This window comes from Anthonomus grandis, chromosome 3, assembly GCF_022605725.1.
Source record: "Anthonomus grandis grandis chromosome 3, icAntGran1.3, whole genome shotgun sequence".
Lineage (NCBI taxonomy): Eukaryota > Metazoa > Arthropoda > Insecta > Coleoptera > Curculionidae > Anthonomus > Anthonomus grandis.
Genome location: NC_065548.1, coordinates 35,650,722 through 35,678,451, shown reverse-complemented (window position 1 = coordinate 35,678,451; position 27,730 = coordinate 35,650,722). Strand labels below are relative to the sequence as shown.

Below are 27,730 nucleotides of genomic sequence, written 5' to 3'. Positions count from 1 at the left end.
CTGCCCAAACATTAATTTTTTGGGGATATTGGGTATGGCCTACTTGAAAAACATGCGGAATTTCATTATCCCAGTATCTACAGTTATGTCTGTACAGCAGGCCATTTAAAAAAAAGGTCGATTCGTCACTGAAGCAAATGTTCTTCAATAAATGGGGATCGTCGTCAATTCGCTGGCACATCACTTCACAAAATTGAATTCTCCTATCAAAATCATCTTCTCCGAGTTCATGAAGAATATGAATTTTATAAGGAAAGAACTTATTTTTTTTTTAACTTTATGTACGGAACCAGTGGAAATATTTGTTAGTTTTGCGACCTCTGGTATAGACAAAGTTGGATCCATAGCAAATTTTCCTAGTACTTCAACTTGGCATGCTTCATCGACAACTCTATTTTCATATTTTTTCTTATTGCAAATCGATCCCGTCTCTTCAAATTTTCGTATCAATTCTAATACGTATTTATGGATCACGTTTTTATCTTGATACCTTTCATTAAATGCTCTCGCGGTTCTGCAAGCACACCGATCTTGAGCTCCATAAAGAAAAAATTATTTCTATTCCTTCGGCTAGCGTATACACCATTTTATTAACTCACTGTTTTAACTAAAATTGAAAAATTGCACGCGTCAAACTGACAGTTTTAACAATAATAAATCGCCTGCTTTTCAAACGCCTTAAAAATGTAAGGTATTGCAGTGTTTTTTTGTACCTATTAGGTAGGTTTCGCAAAAAATATAAGTGAAATAAATACACATAGTTATAAGACTGCAAAGTTAGCAAATAAAGTTATAAGACTGCAAAGATTTTTGCAAAAAATTTGAAGACACTCTTTTTTCTCGCAATTAACGGTACACATTCTTTACTTAAAACAATAAATAATTTGCTTGAACTAAATGTACTGTTTGTTACCACACATTTTAACTTCTAACTTGCTTGTATTTTTTTTTGATGATCTATTATAAAAAATGTAAGAATTTTAAAATGATGTAGGTACCACACTAAAAGTATCCATTTAAAATACCAAAGTTTGGCGTAAATAAATTATTCATTATTTCTAGACATTTTCGCTAACTATTTGCTTACACATTTACCGATTTCATTTTTTTTGGTACCGTTGAATAGAGAATTTTACGCTGCTTACTATGATGTATCACACGATGGGGGTTCCCATTTGACATATTAAAGTGAGGTTAGCTGGAGGTGAGGCTGTGATTGACAGAACTTCAGTAAATGCATAATTAAACGTCCCCCTGTATATCTAATTTGTGTTTTTTTGTAAACGTGTTTTTTTTTTTTTTTTAAGTTATTAAGGGTGGATCGTTTTGAAATGAAAGCACTGTATCTACATGGAATTCTACATACCTATCTAGTTGCATGGCGTTAATCTGAGTCCGATTTAGTTTTAAGTTAAAAATTACATTAATTTAAAATACAGTTTAAAAAAAAAACATTTTTAAATCCCACTAGATTTATTAAATCTAATTTTCCGATTGAATTCTATAAGCGTGTGAGTTTTATACTAATATGTATAAAATCACACTCACCCTTTAATTTTGGTATGTAATAAAATTTTAGCATTTCTTAATCAGGTACTTTTAATAAGCAACGGTAAATATTTATAAGTTATCTTCCTCAGGATGGGCGCTGTTCCATTGTAAGGCTTTAACAATTGCTTCGGGAATTTCTGGTGCAATCGGTAAGTCAGCACTATTTGGCAAATATCCATTTTCATCGGCTATATACTGAATTTTATGTAAGTTGCCTTCTGGATCAACCCATTGTGCTACTCCTTGAACTGCTTGACCTCCTTCAGGACCTGCGATCTGTTTTCCACCCTGTTGCTGGCTAGAGCCATCTGATGTTTCGTAGCTCCATTGGAAAGATCCGTCTGGGCTAAGATCTTGTTTTGAACTAATTATATCAGCACTATAGGCAATTGCAATAAGGCACGATATTACTATTATTATTTTGGAGAACATGTTTAGAGTAAATATAAGAACTGTTTTTTATGACTAACGGTTTGATACTAAATTCAGAAGTAAGAATAATCATCTTTATATACCATGTGCTTGAATTTTAAATAATGTTCGTCTAGGAAAGAGAAAAAATTAAAATCCATTAATTTGTCTCTTGACCTGGTAATATTTAAAAATGTATTCATCTGTTATGTATGACATAATAGTTTAATGTTAAGATTTGAATATGTTAACGTGGTTTTATTTAATTTCAATATTTGGAAGGTTATTTTCCTGGTCTTCTTATTATAGATCAATAGTGAAAGCTGAGAAGATTATTTTTTCATAATTTTATTATTGTATAATTTATAATTTTTCCGTCTAACCAACACTGAAAATAAATAATAGTCAGTTTAAAAAAATAAATAGCTAAGTTCTCCCTAACTAGCAGCTAAAGAAATAAAAATATTTAGGAAGAAAAACAGAATAAACATCTAAAAAACTCCATTCGTAAGCTTTCGTATATTTGTGTAAAAAAGCAACTTTAATAATTTTTTTAAATTGCCTAGATAAAGTAAATAAAATTACTTAGGGTAATTTCAAAATTAATTTATCTTACGTTTTAACTTTACTACCGACTGGAAGTTAAGTTAGAATTTGCGATCGATTTTGTACCCTGTGTGCTCCTATTATTTTAATAGAATTGATCTAATTTTAATATATTCAACTACACAAAAGTAGTACAAAGATACAGTAATAGATCTATACTTTTGACTATTTGACAGGCTAGACTTAAGACCTACCGGTTGTGCATACGCCCAAAGAAGTGAAGAAATTACTTTAGACGCCTTATTCAGGGGGATTTGATAATGTCTTATCCTGTGACCTAAATTCCTAGAAAAGATTGTTAGGCGGCATTTTAACAAGTGATTGTTTCTTGTGCTCTTCTTTCCTTCAAAACTTTTTCATAGTGACTTTCCTACCCCTAGCCGGTGCTTCTTAAAGACACGAAAGGTTCTTTGAATAGCAATATAGCAGCTTAGACTAAAACCGCCTTCTAAGGGAACTTGAAGAACACGAATTAAAAGAGCTCTTTCAACCGAGTTAACTAAAGAGTAAGAATGGTCACACCGCGATGAGATCCACATTGTTTAATCGGTTACAAGTAATATTTGTCAACAGATATTTAACGATTTCTTGTCTTTTGGGTAAGCGAACTATAAATAATTTTAGGCAAAATATAAGGTTATCTTTAATTTAAAGCAACAAATTCACATATGTCTGGCAACGATATTTTCAAGCTTTAACTGACAGTATCCACTCTTTTATATTTGAGTTATTCCAGTTATTACTTCTTTGTCATCTACAGTTATACAATTACTCATTACTTATTAATGAAAATGAATAACAAATATATGCTCATAGTACACTTTTAATTTATTTAACTGTGGACCAAAATCTATCTATGTAATATATTATACAATATATAATATGTATATAATTATGCTGTATGTGTAACATATAATATATGTTATACTGTACTTATTTATTAAAAGATTTTTTACTACCCACAATAAAGTTAATATTATATAACTCGCTTTTTTAGGAGGATTATTTAGTCAAGCCATCCTAGAAGTAACAGTGAGTCCAGGCCCCAACACAGAAGCCCCCGTTTTTGAGCAGTCTGTATATGATATCGAAGTAAGCGAAGGGGCTACACTTAACTCAACAGTGGCCACTTTAATCGCAGTAGATCCAGAAGGAGATCCGGTATTTTACTCCATTGCTTCTGGAAATGATCTAAGGCAATTTGCTATAGGCGCTAAAAATGGCGTATTATCTATTATAAGAATGTTGGATAGAGAAGATCTCAACAGGTACCAGCTTATCATCAAGGCTGAGGATAATGGAAAATTATCAAGTACTGCTACTGTGAATATAAAGGTCACTGATATAAATGATAAAAATCCAGAGTTTATTGGTGATCCGTATTTATTTCATGTAAAAGAAGGTAAGTTACATGAATCGGTTTTTATTTCATCTTATTTATTTCTATTTCATCTTCTAAGTAGGACAAAAAGCTATTTCATCTCTAATGAAATTATTTATTTGAATAAACAACATGCTTTTGAAAAATGCATGAAAAATATGACTTAAGGTCTTTTTGCAATACATATAAAAACTAAATATAAAATCATGTGTAACAAACAAAAAAAAACTAAATACGTTATTTCTCCTCCTATTATCACTTATTTCCCTTAAAGACGTTTTGTTTGCGCTGCTCTGTATTTCCAGAATTACCAATATCCTGATAAAAGGGCTTATGTTCCTCTGGTATCCAGTCTAATTAGTTTTGAGGTGCTGTGCGAATATAAAAAGAATGCCAAACACAGCCGTTAATAAATTCCGATGCCTTTACAGTTCCGGACTTGGTAGAGTCGTAAACGAAATGGTTAAATTTTGAAAGCGAAAAACTTACTTTTTCATCTCTAGCATGATGCTGCATTTCTTCATAAACACAGTTTTTCTTGTAGTAGGTAGGCCACTAAGATTTAAAAATTTTTTAAATGTATTGATTATTTACTGGGTTAATTTCCTGAACTGTGTACTTATATATTAAACTAGAGGAAACTATTATTTCAGTGTGGGTGTGCAGATCGTAAATACGATTATATATTTAAAATTTTTTTTAATAATAGCAAACTCTCTATCATACGGTAAAAATGAGTGTCCACGGATAGGAATTTGCTAGATAAAAATTTTATAATTTTTTTCAAATAGACCAGTTTCTACCAAAGTAACGCAAAACCATATAAGAAAATGGTTTTTATTTTGACCCGGACAATTGTCTAAAAATAAGCGCAGTTCCGTAACTTTACTTCCAATATAATTTTTAATAAGATGTGCCAAAAATGAGTACACTTCATTTGGGCTTTTTCCAAGTAAATGTAAAAATAAGACTTAATAAGAAAAACTTACACTATAAGTTGTATAAGATAAAAAGTCATTACGTTGTTTACATTCTGTTGTTAAAAGCTTCAATGCAGAATAAAAGTTTTTGGCGCGGCGTTCATGAACTATGTTTTCTGCAACCGCTACGCTCTTTGCCGTATCTCCTAAACATGAACTTTTTATTTTTAAAGTAAGCCCTTCACAAATATTACATGTGTCGATCTGAGGATAGCGAAAGTGCAAATTATGTGCATTCATGAAGAAATTTAAGGAAGTAAGAATATATGACCTTTACATGGGGATACTTAGAACAAAATAAGTCGTACATTATTTTAACGTTAAAGCCAGCATCCAGATAGTGGTAATCCTGTCCTGAATAATGGGATTTCTTGACAGAAAAGAGGTTTATATGGCCCCTTATTAGGTTCCTCACGTCGCCGCTGATAGCATTTCCCTTTAGATGTTTACCCCTCTTGTCAACAGGAATTTCATTTGAGCACAGCAACTTTCTCAACCTCTTCAACCGTTCAGCCGATACACCGTGTACTATAGCATGAAAATATTTTCATGCGTTTTATGGGGTATCTCGCTTATGCGTAGAGATAGAAACTTGCGGATTTCGTATTCGGACAGTTTGCTTATTTTTGAAAAAAGTGTATAGTGTTATATATTTTTAATAAGGGTAAGATACAAACAATTTAAGGGTTTATAAATATACAGGGTGTTCCATTTAAAAAAAACTATATTTTATTTTTTTCTCCAAAACGAAAAACCTTACAATAAAATGGATGCCGGAATCAAATTTTACGGAAAAAATCCTTTCAAAACCATTTTTTACTTTTTCAATATGTGTTACAGTAACAAAGATACGAGGAGTGTTCGAAGATCTAACATTTTTAAAAAGACCCTGTACATTAAAAACTATGACAGCTGTCACAGTTTTGACAACCGCATATTAAGTTTCCCAAAAAAGTCGCGAAAACCGAAAGTTCCTATCTCCACGCATAAGCGAGATACCGCATGAACTTGGGACACCCTGTACAGTTAGCAAAATATTTTGACATACCTTTATTCTTCTGCCCTTAACACATAGAAAGTGACAAAAAGATTTTAAATGATTATTTCCTTTCTCTAGATGTTTACGCCTTTGTTTAATAGACACAACCTCAATTGACCCTTGAAGGTATATGTCTTGTTCGTCTTTGGTGTTTATACTATAAAAATTATTAAAATAATTTGAGCAGTATCTTGATCGATTTTTCGTCAACATTTTTGTGGATCTAAAACCAAATCGATGAAAATATTCGCACTACTGAAACAAAAAATATAACTTACCGGCACTGCACTAGCCCCAAAGTTTTTGCAGCAATATCTTTGCCTCTATAGTTTTTATGAGCTTTTCCTTTTACCCGAGAATCTTGAATAGAATACTATTGCGTTTACAGTCCGCATCGTGCCGAACACTTTTACGACGGTTTTTATTCTTTAAAGCTTAGTTATGTTGCATTTTCAAAACCACGTAAAATGTAAACAACAAACTCTTACTAATATAATTCATAACAAATGAGGTTAAACAAGATTATGCTTTATTTGGTGCATAAACACCTTAAGTCAGCGACCTTAGAACATTGAAAGGCTAGAATTAGTAAACAACAACTTTGTTTGAATTCAACATGTGCACAGAGGCAAGGGAGGTGTTTTGTTTGCAAACATATTTATCGATTCTCTGTTGTCAAGTTTACACGCATTTTCAGAAAAGAAAATTTTCAGCTATATATCAACACATATAATAATGTTAATTTAACTTATTGATGTTAGATTTTGGATTAAAAATAAAAAGTAGAAATAGATATATGTTATTCCAATCGCAAAAATAACATCTTCAAAGCAAAAAAAAATTATTAACACGTTGACTGCCTATAAGTATTTTGTGCCCTTGTTCAGAAGCCGTCGGGACTATTTGCAAAAAGTAGTTCGAAAATAGGATTTTTAATACTTTGTATGATTAATATTGTGTTTTTTTTTGCTTTTTGGGCCTAAATCTACTTTGACTCAATAGCTGAGTCACCGGCCCCTGAGGTATATTTCTCCTAGAATATGCCGGTGACTCAACATTTGAGTCAAATTTTAAAGTCAGAATTAAAATAAAAAACAAAGAACTTTTAACAGGTATATTTTATATTATGTATTGCACGTGTAATTCTTATCACTAAAACTTTGCAAACACATAACGTAGCGAAAAAAAACATAAATAATTAATTTTTCTTAGGAGTAAATCACAAAAAATAATAACAAAATTAACATTTTTTAAAGAACAAATGAAAAAAAGACCTATTTTTCATCGTGGTAGATTCGAAAGCAATTTCCGAGGCAAAGACCTGGCTTATCTGGACAAACCGGGCAGAAAAATGGCGTGTTCTTGCGCATTTTCTGTGTATAACAAACCCTGCATCTCTTTCTCATTTGACGACCTTTATTATCCATTTCACATTTTTCAGGCAAATGACTAGGCTGGTTTTGTTTGACTTTAGGAGGCTCAGGTGGTTTTTCTTTGGCTTCAGACAACAAATTCTTCATAATATTATGCCTATAATCATAGTAGCTTAACTTTTGCTGAGTAGAATATTTGTTATAAAGGTGATAACTATTAAGCAGCATCATTGATATCAGATGAATAGCAAGCTTCTTATACCATCTGATCGTTTTTCTTTCGCTGGCATAATAAGCAAGCATCTGATCTTGCCTGTCGATTCCTGACATGTTTTTATTATAATTAATGATAGCATTTGGCTTTTCTTTTTCCTCGTTTCGTCTATTTGGTTGCTTGATCAGTTCCCCACTAAACTCTGTAGATATAAATAAAACCTCCCTTTTGTCACGCCATTTACCCACTGCAATGCCTTTAGAGTACTTTGTAATAGATTCACCTTTTTTAAGTTTTTTAGAACTCACTTCGGGAGGATTTCCTTTCCTGTTCAGCCTTAAGGTTCCAGTAGCATAGGTTTTTTTTAAAATTAGCTCTTTACATAGTGCAATCGAGTTATAGTAATTATCCATGTATAAGGAATGGCCCTTATCAAGATAATTCTTTGTCAAACTTAAAACCACGTTTGCTGCATGCCCTAATTCTCCCTTCATATCTTTTTCGTCTCCAGTATATATCCTAGCTTTTAACACAAGCCCATCAGGTTCTGACAAAATATACAGTTTCACCCCAAACTTGTGCTTTTTATTTTTAATATACTGGCGAAAAACCAGTCTTCCTCTCCATAGCACCATGGACTCATCTAGTGATAGCTCCTTGTTTAGGTAATAGATCTTGTCAATTCTGTCATTGAAGAAATTTTGAAGCCATCTTATCCTGCACAAACGGTCACCATAATCTGGGTCACCTCTTTCGGGATTTTTAGAAAAATGTAAACATCTTAGAATGACTAGAAATCGATTTCGACTCATGTTATTTCTGAAACAAGACAGATTATACAATTCATCGGTCTTCCAGTAGTCCTGCAAACGGTTTAGCTGAATATTGCCCATGTGAAGCCACAGACCCAAAAAAGTTTTCAGTGTTGGCACTGTCAACGGCTTCCATTCAGTGATTCTTGATTTCTCTTTTGTTTCTTTACTTAAAAAGAGTTGTTCGGCATAGTTGTTAGTTTCGGTAGCAATATGTTCCAGAAAATCATCTATGATAAACAATTGAAAAAAATCGATGGGGTTGTCCGAGGTTAAATTTACTCTAAGTCCAGGCACACCCGAAAATAAAAAGTCATTTTGATTAGGCACATCAGTCCAGGTCGGAATATCACTGTTACTGTTTTGAACACTAATCGTCTCATTATTCTCAATGTCGGTAAGGCTTGCATCCTCTAAAGCGGCAACATCGGGCAATTCGTCTTCGTCGCTTGAACTCTCATGATCAGTAGGCTCGTATTCACTGCCACTGTCGACGAACGGGTCCTCCTCACTTTCTGATAAATACAAAAGTTCTTCTTGTTCAGATAATGTCAGGGGTCTCATCATTTTGAAATCTGTATGCCTCCGTTTAGGCCGAGAAGGACCTGGATTTTCTTCATCCATGTCAGGAAAACTACTTATCACCAACAAAAACCGATTTCGAAAAAACACGTGTTTATAAGTACACTTGCGACCGGTGAAACGAGACGTATTCCCTGCGGAAGCCGAAACAATACTAAACTCATATACTAAAGCCATGCACATGACTCAACAGTTGAGCCACTGGCCATAGGAGGGGTACCGCCGTGACTCATATGTTGAGTCATTGGCAGTGAACGTGTTAACATTCTTATTCCTAAAACCGCTTCTAAAAAATTTGAAATGGCAACACCGCAGGCAAAAGCTGATGTCATCTTGCGAAATGTCATCTTGACAAAAGACTTTATGTTTACATTCGGCATTTGTGAAGTTCTGTTTTTTTCGTTAGTTTTGGTTGAAAAAAAAACATTTGAGTGTTTTTGTGAACTGTTACGATAGTAAAAGTGCTGTTAGTGCCGCACCATGGGAAAAAGGCGACTTAAGCCAATCTTTTCACAAGTAAATACCAATAATGTCATAACATCATATCAAAACCTAACCGTCGTCATAAACGCAGAATAATAGGAACTTATTAAAAAATATATAATAATTATAAAATATTTAATTTCCATAAAAATGCGTTTTTACTCTAATGAAGTACGTTAAAAAAACGCATAAAGATTTTATAAACGGTAATATTGTTTATAATTTAAATCATAATCTATTAATAATAAATATTTATTATATAAATATCTCTTGACGACGTCACTGGTAAAGATCAGTTGGGTCCATGGAATCAACAATGCGATCGAGCGGCTTTGCGATGTTGTTGCCTTTTCTCTAATATACGTTATCTACGTTCATTAAACTTTGAATGTTAACTTCTTTATATGAATATCTTATCATATTTTATGGAAAAAAATGCTTCATATTTTATTAAAGAGGAATAGTATTGTTTTGCGCTTGTCAAAATAAGTGAAAACATTTTATGATATTAAAAAGTGTTTTTTTTTTGTCATTTCTACAGAAGCATTTTACATCATTGCATCAGAGATGTTGCAAGCAAATAAACTGCCCATAGTTCCACGACAATGCTAATTTTAGCCTTTCAATTTTCAGTCAAAGTCAGCGACTTAGGTTGTTTAAGCATTATATCGGCTAAGACTGGGTGCGATTTACGATACATAGAGTATGCGGTGTTGGGGTGTTTTAGCGCCAATTGATGAAAAATATAATATTTAGTCGATATTGTAACTAACCCATTTGGGCCAAAAAATGACTTAAGTTGTTTAAACAATAGTCGATTTTAATATTAAAATTTATTTTGCAGGACTAAAGAAAACTTTGGTGGGATTTGTGAAAGCTGTAGATGCCGATGAAGGTATTAATGCTAAAATTACCTATTTCATACCTAGCGGATTTCCTTTTGATATTGATAATGAAACTGGGGAAATAAGAACAAATAGGCCATTGGACTATGAAACACAGAAGGTAAAACATGTGACGCAGCCCCGTATATGGTATTTTGATTCAGTATCTTTTATTATTTATTTCAGAACTACCAGTTTGTTGTTACAGCAAAAGATGGCGCACTAGATCCAAGAATAGCGACAGCTACAGTTGCCATAGAAGTAGAAGACATCGAGGACGAAGTACCTATATTTAAAGATGACAAATATGAAGCATTAGTCCCAGAAAATATGGCAGATCATTTCGTAACATCTGTAGATGCATACGATCCTGACACCATTCAAAAAATTACCTATGTTATTCACCAAGGCCCTACAGATCTATTTCGGATCGATGAAAAGACTGGAGCTATATATACTACTAGAGGGTTGGATTATGAAAAAGATCAACAACACGTACTGGTAATTGGTACATTAGAAAATATGTCAAATGAAAAAAATAGCACTACTAAAGTTGTTGTGGATGTGGAGGACAGAAATGACATTCCACCTGTTTTTACTATTATTCCGCATCCTATAAGTTTAGAAGATGATGTTTCTATTGGAACCACTGTTATTGCTTTAACAGCGACAGATTCTGATGGAACTTCTCCTGGAAATAAGGTATTTTTTAATATTCTACATGCTTGTAAAAATATTAGAATTTTTGAAATAAAGGAGATGCGGGAGCAGCGATTTGATGTATCGGGTTTCCTTTAAAAAGACTCAACCATATTTAAAAAAAAACATATTTATTAAAATGTGGATGTTATCTACGTGCCTTTTGTTATTTTTTTTTGTATATTTGCTTACTACGGTTAAAACTATTTAATTTTAAAAATTTTCCAATATTTATTATACAGTGAATAATTATAATAAAAATAATGACGATATTAGAATAAAATCAGAAATTCTTTAGTTTCCTTTCGATTTTTCTTAGAATCGATTTTATTTAGATTATTGAAAGAATGCATAATATAAATAGTTTCCAAACGGTGTTTTGGTTTGAAGATTAGAATTTCGAACCAAGAGTGTGAAATCTAGCGATACGCTGATAGATCCCACTTCTTTTCCTGATTATAAACAGCCGAACTTTTTACTTAAAGAGTTAAGCATCATCAGACATGAACATTAGAAGACCAATAATATATATACAGATCGTGTTATCGTGAGCTACGTATTACCCAAAATAATGGCAACACCGCTTGGTTGCGGCTTGCAGGCGGCGGAATTTTTCGTTTTTATTTTTTGAACCGGGAGTCAGCAGACCTCACTTTGCTGTGTTACTGCACGTTGCATTAATAATTTTTGAGCGTTATTTTCGTGTTTTTTTCACTATAATTAAAAGAGTTCAACTAATTAAATTTTTATGGAGGCAATTCGGCAGTACAATGTAGAGATTTGTTTTCAGTGACATTTGAGAATAGACCGATTCCTTGTACAAAAACGGTTTTAAATGTGGTTACAAATTTTAAGACATCTTTTTGTCTTCAAAATTGTAAAAAATGCCACACAAAACGTCAAGAACCACCTGTTGAAGTGGTTCAGGATATAGAACGGCGGGAAGAAATGGATTGCAGTACCCTAGAACTTGATTCGACACGGTCCATTAGAAGTGTTGAAGAGGAACTGGGAATGAGCAATAAAACTGTTGCTCGTATCTGGAAAAAATATGGGTACAAATGTTTCAAGTATTCAAAAAGTCAGGAAATAATTCCTGAAGACCAGTGGCGAAGAATGGAATTTTGTGAAACCATGATGGAAAAGGCAAATGAAAACGAATATTTTTTAAAAAATATTTTGTTTTCTGATGAATCTTCTTTTCCATTACATGGCAAACACAATCCTTCCATTGTTGGTTATTGGTCTCAGGAAAACGAGCACAGAAGTTTTCAGTTTCGTACCCAGTATCCTCAGAAATTGAATATTGGGGCAGATATTTTGGGCGACAATGTTATAGGGCCATTTTTTATTGATGGCACTTAAAACGCCCAAAAGTACTTTGAGTTGCTGCAAAACCAAGTTCTTCCTGCCATTCAAATCCTACCTGATGTAGACCTGGGATCGGTTTATTTTCAGCAAGATGGCTGTCCTGCTCATAACGCGGCTAGGGTAAAAGAATTTTTAACAAATACTTTTCCTAACCGCCTTATTAGTGGGACTGGCGATATTAAATGGCCTCCTAGAACTCCAGATTTGTCTCCAAATGACTTTTATCTGTGGGGTTACCTTAAGCAGACCAATTACAAGCATGAATTTAGTAGGCCAACAAATTTAGAGGAGTTGCGAAGTAAAATTGTCGAAGGTGCCAATTCCATTTTACCTGAAACTCTTTTGGAGGTGTGAATAGCTTTTACGATAGGTTAAGTTTTTGTTTAGCGAAAGAAGGCCTTATTTGAGCCTTTTATTTAAAAAATGATGTTGTTAAGTTTGTTTATTAGAGTTTTATTTCTGATTTTTTATCATATTTGTTGATATTTTATTTTTTATTAGAATAACGCTTTAATTTTCATTATGCAAAACACAGCATATTAAACATTTTAAGATTACAATTCTATGCGGGTTTTACACATTATCATGTCTGTAAAACCCGCATTAGAATAAATATTTTAAAAATGCCTGGATTTTCGCGTAATATTTTGGGACATTTTGTCGCCAAACGACGCAGCTCCCACGAAAGTCAGATGTTTACTAATCCTGTCCTCGGGCCGGCCGGGGCGGTGCTCTGTCGCATGCACTCGTACACGCGCGACGTTGCAAAATTTCGCCTCTATGCGGTTTTCTATAAGTAACGAACGAAAACACGATCTGTATATACGCTACCAATAAACTGTATGATAACTTATTCATTTTGCCTTAGATGATTAGGATCACATCCATAAATATTTAGATATTTTTAAATTAGATTTATATTTATCGTCGATTTATCTAAAATAACAGGCATAAGAATAGAATATAACTAGTTCTTATATTTTATTCTTATAAAATATACGAAATATGTTTGTGTCTAATATGATAAATTATGTTTTTTTAGGTAAGATACGAAATAATTGGTCGTGGAAAGGCATTGAAATATTTCCAAATTGATCCCGATACGGGTGTTATGCGAGTCACCAATGATTTAAAAAAAGAAGTAGATACTGAATATCAGGTAACCATATTTTTTTTTTTATGTATATTGCAAATAACTGGGAATTTTTAAATATTTTTTTCATTTTGTAGGTTGATGTTCGAGCCTATGATCTTGGAGAACCCCAGCTTTCATCTGTTATTACAGTTGAAGTGTTTATACAACACGTAGCAACAGTGGCGCCTGAGGTTGGGCTTCATTTTGCCGATACTTCTTACACCATCGAGATTCCTGAAAATGCTACTGTCGGCGAAAATATTAAAACTTTAACTATTGTGAATGGAAAAACTCATGGAACAACCATTCCTTTAAAATGCCAAATCATTAGTGGAAATAAGGAAGGTATGTAGATTTACAAATTCGAATCTTTATCATAACTTATTGTTAAAATATTTTCCAACTTTCAGGAAAATTTTCTCTTAATGTCACCGAAGATAGAAATTGTGCAATTTATCTTAATGGTTCACTTGATTTTGAAACCCAAGAAAAATATATTTTTGATGTGGAAATAATGTCGCTGCAAGGTTTTATTAATAAAGACTTTGCTGTTACTCAAGTAACTCTTAACGTAATTGATATCAATGATAATAAACCATATTTTATTTATTCTCATGAAGAACTAAAATCGAAAGAAAGTAAGTTTTGGTTTTAAAATATTAAAATTGAATTTGAAACCATTGTCGTTTTAGGCCAAGAATCAAATGAAATAGACTTCAAATATGCTTCTAGTAAAAATTCCAGAGAAAGAAAATATTATGCAGCAATTCCTTTCAATTCTCCAATTAATACCGCTGTTACACAAATCAAAGCTGAAGATTTAGATAGTGGAAAATATGGAAAGATTTCATATAATCTAGCAGGTAATATATAGCATTAAAAAATTGACTATCTTTGGTAAGTAAAGAAGAAAAAAATATACATTTTCCATTTTAGGGAATTTTAGTGATGAATTCTTTTCAATTGATTCATCAACTGGAATAATACGAACTAAAAGAACGTTTGACTATATTAACACAGACAGTATGCCATTTAAACTCATTGCTATTGCACGTGACAATCCAAACTCCACTAAAGAGTTCTTCGAAACTGAAACACCAATAATTATAAACCTTATTTTACCAATACATAGATTAATATTGGTGATAGGGGATGCAAAAGCAAATGATTTACAAAAGAAAATTAATGAAATTATTAGTGTCATTCATGTTCAATCTGGCTTAATACCAGGTGAGAAATATTTAGCATCAGCAAATATGTTTGCTATAAAAATTTAACTTATTTTTAGGCATTGAAAAACTAGGCTCCAGAGAATACATTACAGAAAACGGTACTTTGGAAATTGATCCAGAAGGTACCGATGTCTGGTTCTATCTAATCGATCCAGAAAGTGACGAAATTCTTCCAAGAAACCATACATTGGTTAAAAGGTAAAATAATATAATTCTATTATTTTGGCGTAGTGTTCCTAGTAAATATAGAATGTTCGATGAGCAGGATATTAGAAACATAATAATAAGATTATTTATAATTAAAAAATGTCTACAAACCTATAACAAAAAATTAAATATTTAAAAAATAACAACATTCCTCTTCAAAAAAATCGACTCGAATGGTTGTTATAGTCGGGTTACAGTTACACATAAAAAATTATTATCATTGACATATAAAGAACTTTTAAGTTTATGTTTTTACTTAAATTTTACAGCTTTTAATGTTTTTTACATCAATTATTTCAATTGTTTTATACCCTGTTTTATTTAGTACCCGATATTTAAGTAACTTGGGACTTATATAAAAAAATATATAGCGGGTTGGGAAGAGCGGGAAAACATTTCTCCACAAATGAAAATGCCAATCTTTTATCAAGAGTTATGCGTTTACTCATCATCAGACTCTAACACTACATAGCTGTGATGTTACATGCATAACTCTTGACAAAAGAATGGCATTTTCATTTGTGGAGAAAAGTCTTCCCGCCCTTGCCAATCCGCTATATTATAGCCACTCCACTTCAACAATGGACTTCTACTTACAAACAGAAAAATATGGTTGTATAGCCAGTGTGGTTTTACTTTAGAAAATGTGTCAGCGTGTCTGGTAAATATGTTCTCTCTTAATATATCTCCGAACTATCACAGGATAATACTTTAGATATATTAATTCTTTGTTTTTCTAAAATGACTTTAGGAATTTTTGTATGATACAAAATTTGTGATGTGAGCTAAAACTCCCCTCCAAATCAAAATACCTAAGTGCTGTTTTCAAAAATTATCAAAAGATATTAAAGTACATTTTTAATTTTTTAAATTTGCTTATAAAATTTCTAAGTTTGAAGTGACATATTTAATATATTTATTCTACTTGATTGGTGTCTTATATTAGACCAAAATATTTAATTTTCTTTACTGATTTCATTTGTATGTTAGAATGAATATTAATATCTAATATTAAAAAAAGGAAGAGGATCTAAGAAAAAACTAAATGGCACACCGGTGTTAATTGTAAATTTTTACGTATTAATGCATTGAAATATTCTCGCTAATTCTGATTGTAACTTTTCTTTTATAGTTTTAAGTCACTCCACGGGTTACTTTTATTAATAAAAAAATGAAATCATCAGCAAACAAATGAAAATGTTATGAAAATGTAAATTCTTTAATTATTCCCATAGTTTTTGTACTGTTTTGCTCGTATATTTTGTAGTTGATTAGTTAAATTTATTTTAGGGTTCTAGTTACATTTAGTTTATTCTTTTCATCTATAGAATCTAGTTTTTTAGTAGTTCATCTTGATGGAGGGCCCCAATTTAGGTTATAGTCATGTAAATCCCTGTAGTTTAAATTTTCTATAATTTGTACAATGATACTGTATTTTCTACTTTATGTTTTTTTACTCATAAAAAAATTGTTTTTTTAATTTTAAAGTAGGGTGCCATGAATGTGTTTAAAGTTTTAATTTTTAATTAAGTAATCACGGAAAAATAGTTTTCATTGCATTTCATGACTTTACACGCCTTTTTAAACTGTCAAAACCATTAATTTTGGAATTTACTTTATTTTTTTAAATAGTATATTATTGGGAACAACCACTTTTGAAAAGCGGTTTCTTTTTCCTAATAATTTGATATGATTTGATCGGTTGATAAATAAGCCCATAAGGAGAACAAAGCTAAGTCACATAAATAAACGCATTTAATGAATAAAAATAGCATAGAAGGCTTTGATTTCTTGAATGGCTGCGTTTTGTCGCGTTCTTCATTTATTTTTCAATTGACATAATACATGACATCATGTTAAACGCAATTATTATTTGTTATTTATATAAATTTGCTAATATTTATAATGTTTACCAATGAAGAAAAAGTTTATATGCCGTACGCTATATTCCCGCGCATACGTACTTTTATTCGACAAGAAGATGGTCGTTTCGAACAATACATGTAAACAGTTTTGTATTAAAATAATTTATAAACATCATATTTTTTCTGTATATATACCGTTTGTGTGTACCTATGTCATGTTAAGTAAATGTTAAATAAAATATGTAGTATTAAGATATTGAAAAAAAAATAATATTGAAAAGTCTCTTCTTTTATTCTCAAATAGTAATATGACGTTTGACAAAATATATGTGTTATGTCACTTTAAAAAAATACGCAGGAGTGTCATTTCAATGCTTCCTGTTCGTTCATTTTTGTGAGTTAGTTTTTTTTTTTCTTATGGGCTTAGTTATCAACCGATTTAAAAAATAATCATATCAAATTATTAGGAGAAAGAAACCGCATTTCAAAAGTGGTTGTTCCCAATAATGTGCTATTTAAAAAAATAGTGTAAACGCCAAAATTAATGATTTGAACACTTTAAATAAGCGTGTAAAAGAAGTCATAAAATGCAATGAAAACTATTTTTCCTTGATATCTTGATTAACAATTAAAACTTTCAATGCATTCATGGTACCCTATTTTAAACTTTCAATGCATTCATGGTACCCTATTTTAAAATTAAAAAAAAAACTCTGTGAGTATAAAACAAAAACTAGGTAGCAAATAGAGTACCTACCATTATTTTCAGAATATTACTTTTTATCGAAATACGTAATAATATACCGTATCCTATTTAAAATAAGAAAGTTAGTGTCATTTTCTGTTATACCGTAAGTGATGGAAAACAATAGAATATGTAAAAAGATGCTCCTATAGCTATTCTATCGATATACCAAATTTCATTTGTTTTTGTTGGAAAGTAAAAAAGTAATTAAGTGTTCTGTCCTTTCTGTGTCACCCGGTATACATAGGTCTGGCTTTCAGAAATTAAACAGAAAATATTCACAAAATGTATTACTATATTATAAAAAGATATTATAGCAAAAAATTCACAAGTTTTACAGTAAAAATTAACAGCTATACAAGCTTGTTAAAACAATAAATAAAATATTAAAAATTGTCCAAGTTGTATAATAATATATTACAACTGTAAATATTACAAATAAATTAGTTAGGAATTTTATTGTATGAAGAACAAAGTTTCTAAAGTAGTATTTATACAGGGTATTACAAAAGGTTATAGTAAATATATAAAGATCAGAAAGAAATTAATGGAACCACTAAATATCAATTACCCTCTACTCAATTCACCTATTCCTTATTAAATATAATATATTTCATAACTGTCAAGAAATAAGTAATCAAAGACGCAATAAGTAAAAATGTTAAAAGTAAAATTTATATAGGATAATACAAAAGGATATAGGAAATGTACAATAGTAAATGAAAAATTAATAAAATCGCCAAGGAGTTGCCACCTTTGTGATTTACTAATAATGTTCTTAGATAATTTTTGGACAACTTAGTTCTAATTACACGTTAAATAACTGTCAACAAATTAGCCATGCAACATGCAATAAGTAAATACCTTAAAAGTAAAATTTACACGAGTTACCATTTTTCCATTTGCTTTTGAAAATTTTATAGACTCTAAAATTTGTATAGAATCTCTCCAAAATTGTTCATGCGTTAAATTTGCTGAAATTGCTCTTCTCTCAAGTTTGGTGTCCGCTTAGTTTTGACATTGGGGCTGTCAAAAAAACTATACAGAAACAATAATTTATTTTGGTCTCCGATGTCGGCGATGTCCAGAAATAGAAAGCATATTTTGAATTATTAATTTTTAAAATCAATCAAAACAATAAAATCTTACCTCATTTTGCCTGAGTGTCCATGTAGGATCCTATGATATTATTAAAGATGTGGGTGCAGTTTTTAACCTTTATTTTACTTATATTTGAAGGTATAGGTTCAAACATAAGTAAAGTAAGCTGGTCTTAAGAATTATCTTTAGAATCTGAACCAAGTATTAAACATATTGGGCCTGTTAATAAAACCAGGAAATCTGTACCTTTTGATGGTTTATCACCCCAGGTGTCTTTTTCACCAAACACCTGGAAAAATGTCCGAAATATTTTTTTTTATTCGCAAAATTTGATTTGTGAAAGTTAGTTTTTGGGCAGAAGTAAAAAGAAAGCGTCTTCAAATTCTAGAAGCTAAACAACTATAAAAAACGGCCGCATTTTTTATGACATATCAGGTGGTTGACAGTCCGCGTAGTCTCAAGGCGGTAGTTTGTCATTCTTACCGCCATCTATATATCGAGGAGTAGAAGCTTTTTCGGTGTTCTTTTAATCGCTCAAGCTTTCAAGGCCCTGGTTGCTGACATAAAAGAGTACTCCTGGAATAAGCGTGTTTCTTCACAAGACCTTAAAGAGCAACGGTCACAATTTGATTGACAGGGGGTTATGCGGGCACGGTTGCCAAATTGACTGCAATTAAGGCAGAACTGCGGTATTTTCTCTGGTTTGAAAAATAAGGTTTTTTTATTGTTAACCGTATTAAGCATTTAATTGGTAGATCTATAAAATATATGACATTAACACGAGTCTGAATATAGCTATTAACACGAGTTTTTATGTTCGCATAATTTTAATAGAATTATTAAATGCTTTTAAATTTCTGTTGTAGGTAGGTATACCTACGCTTTATACATATATTATATATAGGATGTATAATATATGTATAAAGTGGTTAAAGTATATAACTTTATCAATATCAATATACCTAAGGATGTATGCTAAATGGTATGGTCATTAAAAAGAGTCCATCAAGATTTATACATTCAGTTATTGAATATAAAATGATTAAAATTTTATATAGTAAACACTCACAACAAGAACAGCGTTATTATAGTGATCGCATAATATACAGAATGTAATATACGAAGCTTTTATTTACAATAATATTACGTCTAAATCGAAAAGTTCTTTCCTTAGTGGATGGCTATTTGTTAAGTTGATTTTGCTTTGTAAATTTTTGGTTGGTGCTATAAAGGTTATACCTCCATCAACTCCGATTTTAGAGAGTAAGATTTTTTTATGAGCATTACGTAATATTTTCTTAGTGATTCATTTTTACCTGTTGCTTCACCTCCACCAAAACCGATCCCAAATTCTGGATGAAATAAAACTATTCTTTTGGACTAATTTTTATTAATAAATGAGAGCAATATAATTAAGTATCGTGTTAAGAGGAAAATAAATGGTAAATTAAAGGTGTTTCACAAATTATCTGATCTGAAATTTTTGAACCATACCTAAGCTATGCAGTGACAGCACATAAGGCGATGCGTTAAAAAAAGTCTATATATTGCTAACCTTTTTACATCTTTAACATACTAATAAAGTCCAAACGATTTGAGAGAGAAAAAAACGTTGCGTGTTTTTTTTCTCTCTTGGTTGAATTTGTCTGTCTTTAACTTTTTAAAAGCTGTCCAGTAATATAAAATTAAAATCCTGTTCCTTTTCAAAATTTGTGGTTTTTGGTAAGAAATATTTCTTACAAAAATGTTAACAAAATGTAAAATTTTGTTAGTGGATAACTTAAAAAAAATGGAACGTAAAATTGCAGACCATTTGTCTCAATCTAAAATCGTTTAGATTTTGCTTGAAGAGACGAGACGAGGCATAAATACTAAGAGTAGGTTATTTTATAGTCACTGGCCAACAAAACAAAACAAAACCTCAAAGGCCAAAAGGCCAAAAGGTACTTAAACCAAATAGAAATGTAACACGATCGGTCGCTCTTTTTCTGAAGAATCGGCAACGTTGCGCTCCTTGCCAGCTGAATTATATTTGTGACCGTGGCTGCTTAAGGTCTTGTTGTTTCTTCCACTACGTGACAATATATTTGTTTCTAATTAGAGTAACATAAAAAAATACTGGGAAATAAAATATTAGCAATGCATAAGCCATCATTGCCTGGATATCCATTTAAAATTAGACAACCTGAAGTAACACAAAAAAACGAAATACGTCAAAAATTTGTCAGTTATCTAAAATATATATATATTCACATTTGTTTCGCGTTAAAGATGTTATAATGTTCGCTAGGTTATTCACTATAGATGTATATTGCAGAAAAATTTACAAAAAAAAACATTAAAGCTGATAAGGACAAAAAATATATAGTTTTAATTATTATATTTTAGGTCTATCCTGGATAAATCATCAATGGACAACATAACTTTCGATGTGACTGCACAAATAAAAAATAACGCATTAAATATACATGAACCACTAATTATTCATAAGGTTCGAGCTGTATCTATAGCCTCTTTCAGTGGTGAAGTTTTTCCTTACGCTCTCATCATCATTGCTTGCATTATATTTGTACTAGGTAGTATAGGAATTATCTACATTTGTGTATCTTGGTCAAGGTAGGTTAAATGCTCTGCAGCTCTTTATAAATTATATAATTCTAATATATCTATACAGATATAAAAACCAAAAGGATCATTATGCCAATGCTCGTCAGTATGTGGTCCCAGCAAGCCCTGCAAGATACGATACCGTATACGTCGAACCTAATTTGAAAGAATATGAGACGCAAGTCCTTCAGATGGTGGTACCCGTGGATGATCAGGAGGACTACAATGATCTACAAATTGACTTTAGCAATAAAAACCATGCATTTAGCTTAGAGAATGTTAATTATATTGGAAAGGATTCGAATTTAAAAAACTATGGTAAATTTTTTGTACATTGCATATATTATCTAATCATCTAAATATGAACATTTTTAATAGATAAATCGAGTCCCGTAAGTAGCGAATCAGCCACCACGGCAAGAGCATCTAGCGTAGGTGATAACCATCTAATAAAAAATACTAACAATAATATTAGAAGGGATCATATTTACAGGTAAATATTTGACTAATAAATATTGGGTGTCATTTGGTAGGTTTATTAAAATTCTTGAATGTACACATTACTTTAGCGCGACATTCGTAATTCTTTTAAAAATATAAATCCGAAAATACCTGTATATAAGAAAATGTGTGGGTAACTAGCAACTAATTAATGAAGATAGATTACAGTGCATTTTTTAAATTTTTTGTAATAAGGCCACTTTTTTATTAGGCCATCAGATGAGGACGACATGAACGCCAGTCCAACCAATGATAACGTGATGTTTAAAGAGAAGAAAGACTACAGTACTTTAGGATATTCCTATGATTCTCCTGTAGAGACGACAACCGAGCTGTAGCTTTTTTAATTAATTATTAGATATATTACATAATGACGGAATTTACGTCAATTTGGATGTAAATAATGCAGTATCATAGAAATAAAAATGTTATGTCTGTATATATGTATGCGTTTGAATGCCATTTTACTGTTTTATTGCTGTAAACGGTAAAACATCTATTTATAATACGTAACTACTTATTAATAAAACCTTATTAAAATACTATCTAAGTATAAGGAGTGAGACCGAAATTGACTTTATAAATATTGAATGTATTGAATTTCAAATATATTATAAATATAAATATTAAGAATTATATTAAGTGAGTTGTAAAAAGTTCTTGTTATTATTATTTTTATAAAGAGTATTTCATGTAGAATATGTATAACATTAATTAAGTCTAGTCCTCTGTTTATACCTATCTTGCCTAAAATAAAGATAATAATTATGAGATAGTATTTTTTTGGACACCTGGCCGTGCTATTCAGTATACAGGGTGCCTCCGATTAAGTCGGCACTATTGGTATCTTTGTTAATATTTAAGATACAGGGTCGGTTAAATTAGCAAACTAGTAGGATTTTTTCTGTTGATTAAAATGGTGTAAACAGAAAAAAAATGGAACATCGCGTTTTCGAGATAATGTGAAAAATGTACTTTTGTTAAATGGAATCCCCTGTATATTTTTACATAAATCAAAAGATAATAATTTTCTTAATAAAAAAGCTTATTTACACTAATAGCGTAAACCTAAAAATAACAAAGTTATAGCGATATTAATAATTTTGTCAAACTTAGGCAAGTTGGCTTTGAAATAAATAACATCAAGTAAAACTACTAATTTACAATAAATTAGCAAAAACATCGCCATCTTGTTCAATAGATTTCTGAGCACACTTAAGCACACGTCTTGTAGCTTTTAAGATTGATCTTCTATCTATTAATCCAATTATTTGCCTAATATGTGTTTGAAGTTCATCAACGGTTCTGTATTTTTTTTATACACTTCATTTTTTATGTAACCCCAAAAATAAAAATCTAGAGGGGTTAGGTCTGGTGACCTAGGTGGCCAACGAATCGGGCCATGTGTCGCAATCCATTTATCGTCAAACAGTCTATTAAGTAATATTCTTACATCATTTAGTTGATGGGGAGGTGCTCCATCCTGTTAAAAATAGATTTGTTGCCGTCTCTCCAAGTTAACATTATCCAAATAATCTTCCAGCGCTCCAAATAATATGAGATCAACATATCTCCTTCCAGTCAAAGTGCCATCATAAAACACAGGTCCTATTACTTGGCTTCCTATTAAGCCGCACCAAACGTTTATACTAAATTGATTTTGAGGATTTCTGGGATCAGTAAGGAAAAGATTTTCTTGGGACCAATAGTGTAAATTTTTACGGTTAAACATACCTTTGTTTGAAAAATTAGCTTCGTCGCTCCAAATTATACGGTTTAAAATATTATCATTAGCTTCATATGCATTACGTAACCAGTTGCAAAAAGCAAGTCTTCTTTCGTTATCGCCAGGCAACAATGTTTGTACTGGTCGATACTTATATGGCACAAATTTGTGTTTTGTTTGTGTGGCACCACACCGTAAGCTCTTGCTAAATCTCTAGTTAAGTTTTCCATATGAGCTTCAAAATATGCCAAAATAGAAATTTCAACATCCTCGCTTACTATAAATTGGTTCCTTCTTCTAGTTCTTTTAAACACGTTTTCGTTACTTCTTAATTTTCTGTAGAGAATTAAAAAGTATCTACGGTTTGGCAAGTTACGAGTTTGGGATCTCTGGCGGTACTCTTCTTACGCTCTGTCACTATTTTTTCGACATACAAGGTAACATTCTAACATATCACATTTTTCAATATGCGTAAAAGGCATTTTGCTAATTTAGATTTTACGAAAATCACAAACTTTGCTAACATGTAACTGTCAGTATTTCTTTATTTAATAAAATCTCTACGGCTACTGTCATTTTATTATTCAAACAATGATTTATTTGTTTTGCTCTCGAGAAAGTTCAAGGCCAACTTGCCTAAATTTGACAAAATTATTAATATCGCTATAACTTTGTTATTTTTAGGTTTAGGCTATTAGTGTAAATAAACTCTTTTATTAAGAAAATTATTATCTTTTGATTTATGTAAAAATATACAGGGGATTCCATGTAACAAAAGTACATTTTTCACATTTTCCCGAAAACGCGATGTTCAATTTTTTTCCGGTTTTCACCATTTTAATCAACAGAAAAAATCCTACTAGTTTGTTAATTTAACCGACCCTGTATCTTAAATATTAACAAAGATACCAATAGTGCCGACTTAATCTGAGGCACCCTGTATTGTCAATCTTCTTTATCATAAAGCACTTGCAGAGACACAGATGACATACTATTTTTTTAGTTAGTAGTCTGCTGAACGCTATGAATTATCCCACATTTATACAGTGTCAGTCTGTAACTTGGAATAAATTCGATAATAAATAAATGAGGGCGTGTTCGGAAAAAATGCTGCTCAATTAAGGTTGTAAGTTGCGAATTTTTAACAATAAAAAGTTTTTATACAGGGTGTGCTATGTAGGCGGGGCTAATACCAACTTTCTTATTTTAAATGGGATACCCTATATGTTATTATATTTTTGGATTCTCCACAAAATTCCAAACATGCAGATGTATCGCATGCCATACCTTTATTTGATTGTTTTTAAGATACAGGGCGTTAAAGAAAACGTACTTAAAGAGGGTTCTTTTAAATCTTTTTCTTTAAGAAGTGTTCAAAATGAAAACCATTTACTGTTTGGCAATGCCCTAAACGCATTGCAAATTAATTTTGAACGTTTCTTATGCATTTTGGAGAAATGCTTCGACACTCGTGCTTTATTCTAGTTTTTAAGTCCTCAATATTTGCTGGCTTGATCGCATACACTTTGGATTTCAAATATCCCCATAGGAAAAAATCCAGCGGAGTCAGATCGAGCGATCTTGGTGGCAATTCAAAAGATCCTCTCCTGCCAATCCATCTGCCTGAAAAAACAGTATTCAGATAGTTTCGAACAGGTCTTGCAAAATGGGGAGGCGCACCATCTTGCTGAGACCAGATGTTACCAGAGGTTTCTATTCGACATATTAGCTTCTATTGGATCAGGGAATAAAACAGCTAGATTTGGAATTAGTTCTTCTAAAAACTGTAAGTACCTTGCTCCATTTAAATTTTCATCGAAGAAAATTGGGCATATAACTTGACGACTTAAAATTCTCTCCCAAACACTTACTTTTTTATTTACTGTGTTGAGGGTGGCATTGTCTCATCCAATATGGATTTTCTTGTGCCCAATAGCGGCAATTTTGACGATTTACTTCTCCGTTCAGCATAAATGTCGACTCATCGGAAAAGAGAATGTTTATAAATTCTGGCTTATCCTAGGACACACTGTATATTAAAAATATTTATTACCTGCTGGTTCTGCTGTAAACTGGACTTTTTGCACTTTGTTGTATGCTGGATGCTCGTTATCACATGTTTTATATTATAACATACATAATCACTTCCTTTTCAGCAATGGTCAAATGTTTTCGTACTCTTTTCTTGGGAGGTGACAATGGGGGTGTACGTGGCGCGTCAGCCATTATTTGTTAACAAACAAATTAACAAAAAAATAAACACAATCTCAACTTTTCAATATTGCGAAGATTCAAATATTCGAATAGCAGAAAATTCAAACAAAACGATCTAAAGTCGCTCGACTAATAAAATTAAATAAAACCCTGTCATGAACCCTATCGAGGCTCTAGGCCACACCTCCGGCGCAGAGCGATCACGTGACCACTCCATCTGTTCGGTAACTCAAGTATACCTGCCTAGTGGGAATATGAGGATTTTCTTTAATGGCTAATAACACATTAATTTTGGTGTGTTCATGAAGCGCAGATCGACGAGAACTAGTTATTTTTCTTACGTGACCATTTTCCCGAAACTGTTTTTTAATCTTGCTTATAGTACTTTGAGATATGGGTGGTAAATCAGGATACTTCTATCTGAATAAATGCAAAACTTCATTTTGGGTTCTAATTCGATCTCCGTACCCAATCATCATTATTATTGCAATCTTGTGCCTTTCACTTAAATAGCCCATTTTGTAAAAAAAATTAAAAGACACTTAAATCTGATTATCCGACAGTAAAGACACGTCTTGTAGCAATGTCAAAATTACAAAAATGCCACATTTCTATAATACATTTATAAAATACATTACGAAAAAAAACTATTTACTGAAACGCATATTTTTGTGAATTGAAGTATGAATTTAACACATTTGTGCAGAATCCAAAAATATAATAACATATAGGGTGCCCCATTTAAATTAAGAAAGTTGGTATTAGCCCCGCCTACATGGTACACGCTCTATAAACAAAATTTATTGTAAAAAATGCGCAACTTACAATCTTAATTGACGTGTCTTGCACTGCACTTGCCACTAAGGCATGTTGGGCAAGTTAATTATATCATCCACTTCTGCAATAGCTTATTGAAAAATGCTATTCTTGGAGCGTAATCTACAGACTGTAAACCTTGAAGTTTTTGGTAATGATATAGAGATAAAACTGATATATATTTAAAACTCACCAGATTTTTATGTGATTTTTTCCTTTCACTAAAGCAATTTATCTACTACTAATACAGGCTACTACTAATAAAGGAAAACTCACCGGTGTACAACTTTGGTGGGAAAATAAACTTTTTATCTGGAAGCTGCAACTTATCAGGTATCGCAATGTATTATAGCTATCTCCATGTTACAAAAGTCGTGGACGGCCATTTGAAATTCTTAGCTCTCTGATTAACCTTGATTTATAGGGCGATTTTTTCACGTAAATGCTGTTCATCATTGGAGACTAATTTCGTTTAAGTGATTGATCAACTTCCATGACATTAAATGGATTGGGCTTTACTCTGCATGATCTAATTTCCTTGTACCAGTCTTCCGGGAGTTCAGCTCTAATTTGCTGATTGATCACACCCTTTTCTCGATGACACTCCATATTGGAGTGTCCTCTTATTGGAAACGTTACTTCAATTGTGTGTAGTCTCTTCGTAACATAGCAAGCGGAACATGGAAACGTTTTTGTTTGGACCTCCACATGAATCACAGAATATGTGGAGGTAATGTACTCTAGTATCAAGTTGAACAAAGATAAAATGATGAAGAAATTTCAACATTTTTTATTGCCATTTTTTGAGCTTCCCCCTTTCTCTTATAGAACACCTCAGCTTCAGCTTTGTATAATTTATTCTCGAATGTAATTTTTTTGATGTTATCCTCTAACTCCTTTTAATGTATTATGCCCTATATTCAGTTTTGTCTGAAGAACCTTTACCTCAGCTGTGAAGTTGTCGCAGGTACTGCAAGTATCAGAACGTAGATAACCGAAACTGATGTTGAAATGTTTATTGAAAATATTGTGATATGTTTCGTATGAGACAGCAGAAGGATTTATGGTCTTGTACATATCGTTAATTTTTTTTATATTTAAATCTTCGGGACTTTCTCTGTTTTTTTTTATGTAATGGATTTCTCTTCCTTTAAAATTTCCTATTTAATAATAATAGTAATAATAATAATAATAA

General features: G+C 31.7%; 1 protein-coding gene across 2 annotated transcripts in view; it reads left to right on the top strand.

The window, feature by feature from the left end:
• LOC126734463 (cadherin-99C) overlaps positions 1–22,550 on the top strand; it is a 193,587-nt gene extending 171,037 nt beyond the window's left edge. Inside the window, exons 13-25 of one of the 2 annotated variants that reach the window (XM_050438106.1) lie at positions 3,566–3,970; positions 10,277–10,437; positions 10,503–11,018; positions 13,429–13,545; positions 13,617–13,866; positions 13,932–14,159; positions 14,214–14,384; positions 14,458–14,751; positions 14,810–14,951; positions 21,060–21,287; positions 21,346–21,596; positions 21,657–21,670; positions 21,991–22,550. In XM_050438106.1, the coding sequence (XP_050294063.1) occupies positions 3,566–3,970; positions 10,277–10,437; positions 10,503–11,018; positions 13,429–13,545; positions 13,617–13,866; positions 13,932–14,159; positions 14,214–14,384; positions 14,458–14,751; positions 14,810–14,951; positions 21,060–21,287; positions 21,346–21,596; positions 21,657–21,670; positions 21,991–22,002 (2,789 nt within the window). In that variant the 3' untranslated portion in view covers positions 22,003–22,550. Of the gene's footprint in view, positions 1–3,565; positions 3,971–10,276; positions 10,438–10,502; positions 11,019–13,428; positions 13,546–13,616; positions 13,867–13,931; positions 14,160–14,213; positions 14,385–14,457; positions 14,752–14,809; positions 14,952–21,059; positions 21,288–21,345; positions 21,597–21,656; positions 21,772–21,990 lie in introns of both variants that reach the window. The other variant, XM_050438105.1, reaches the window with a different exon arrangement.
• Positions 22,551–27,730: the final 5,180 nt, after the last annotated feature.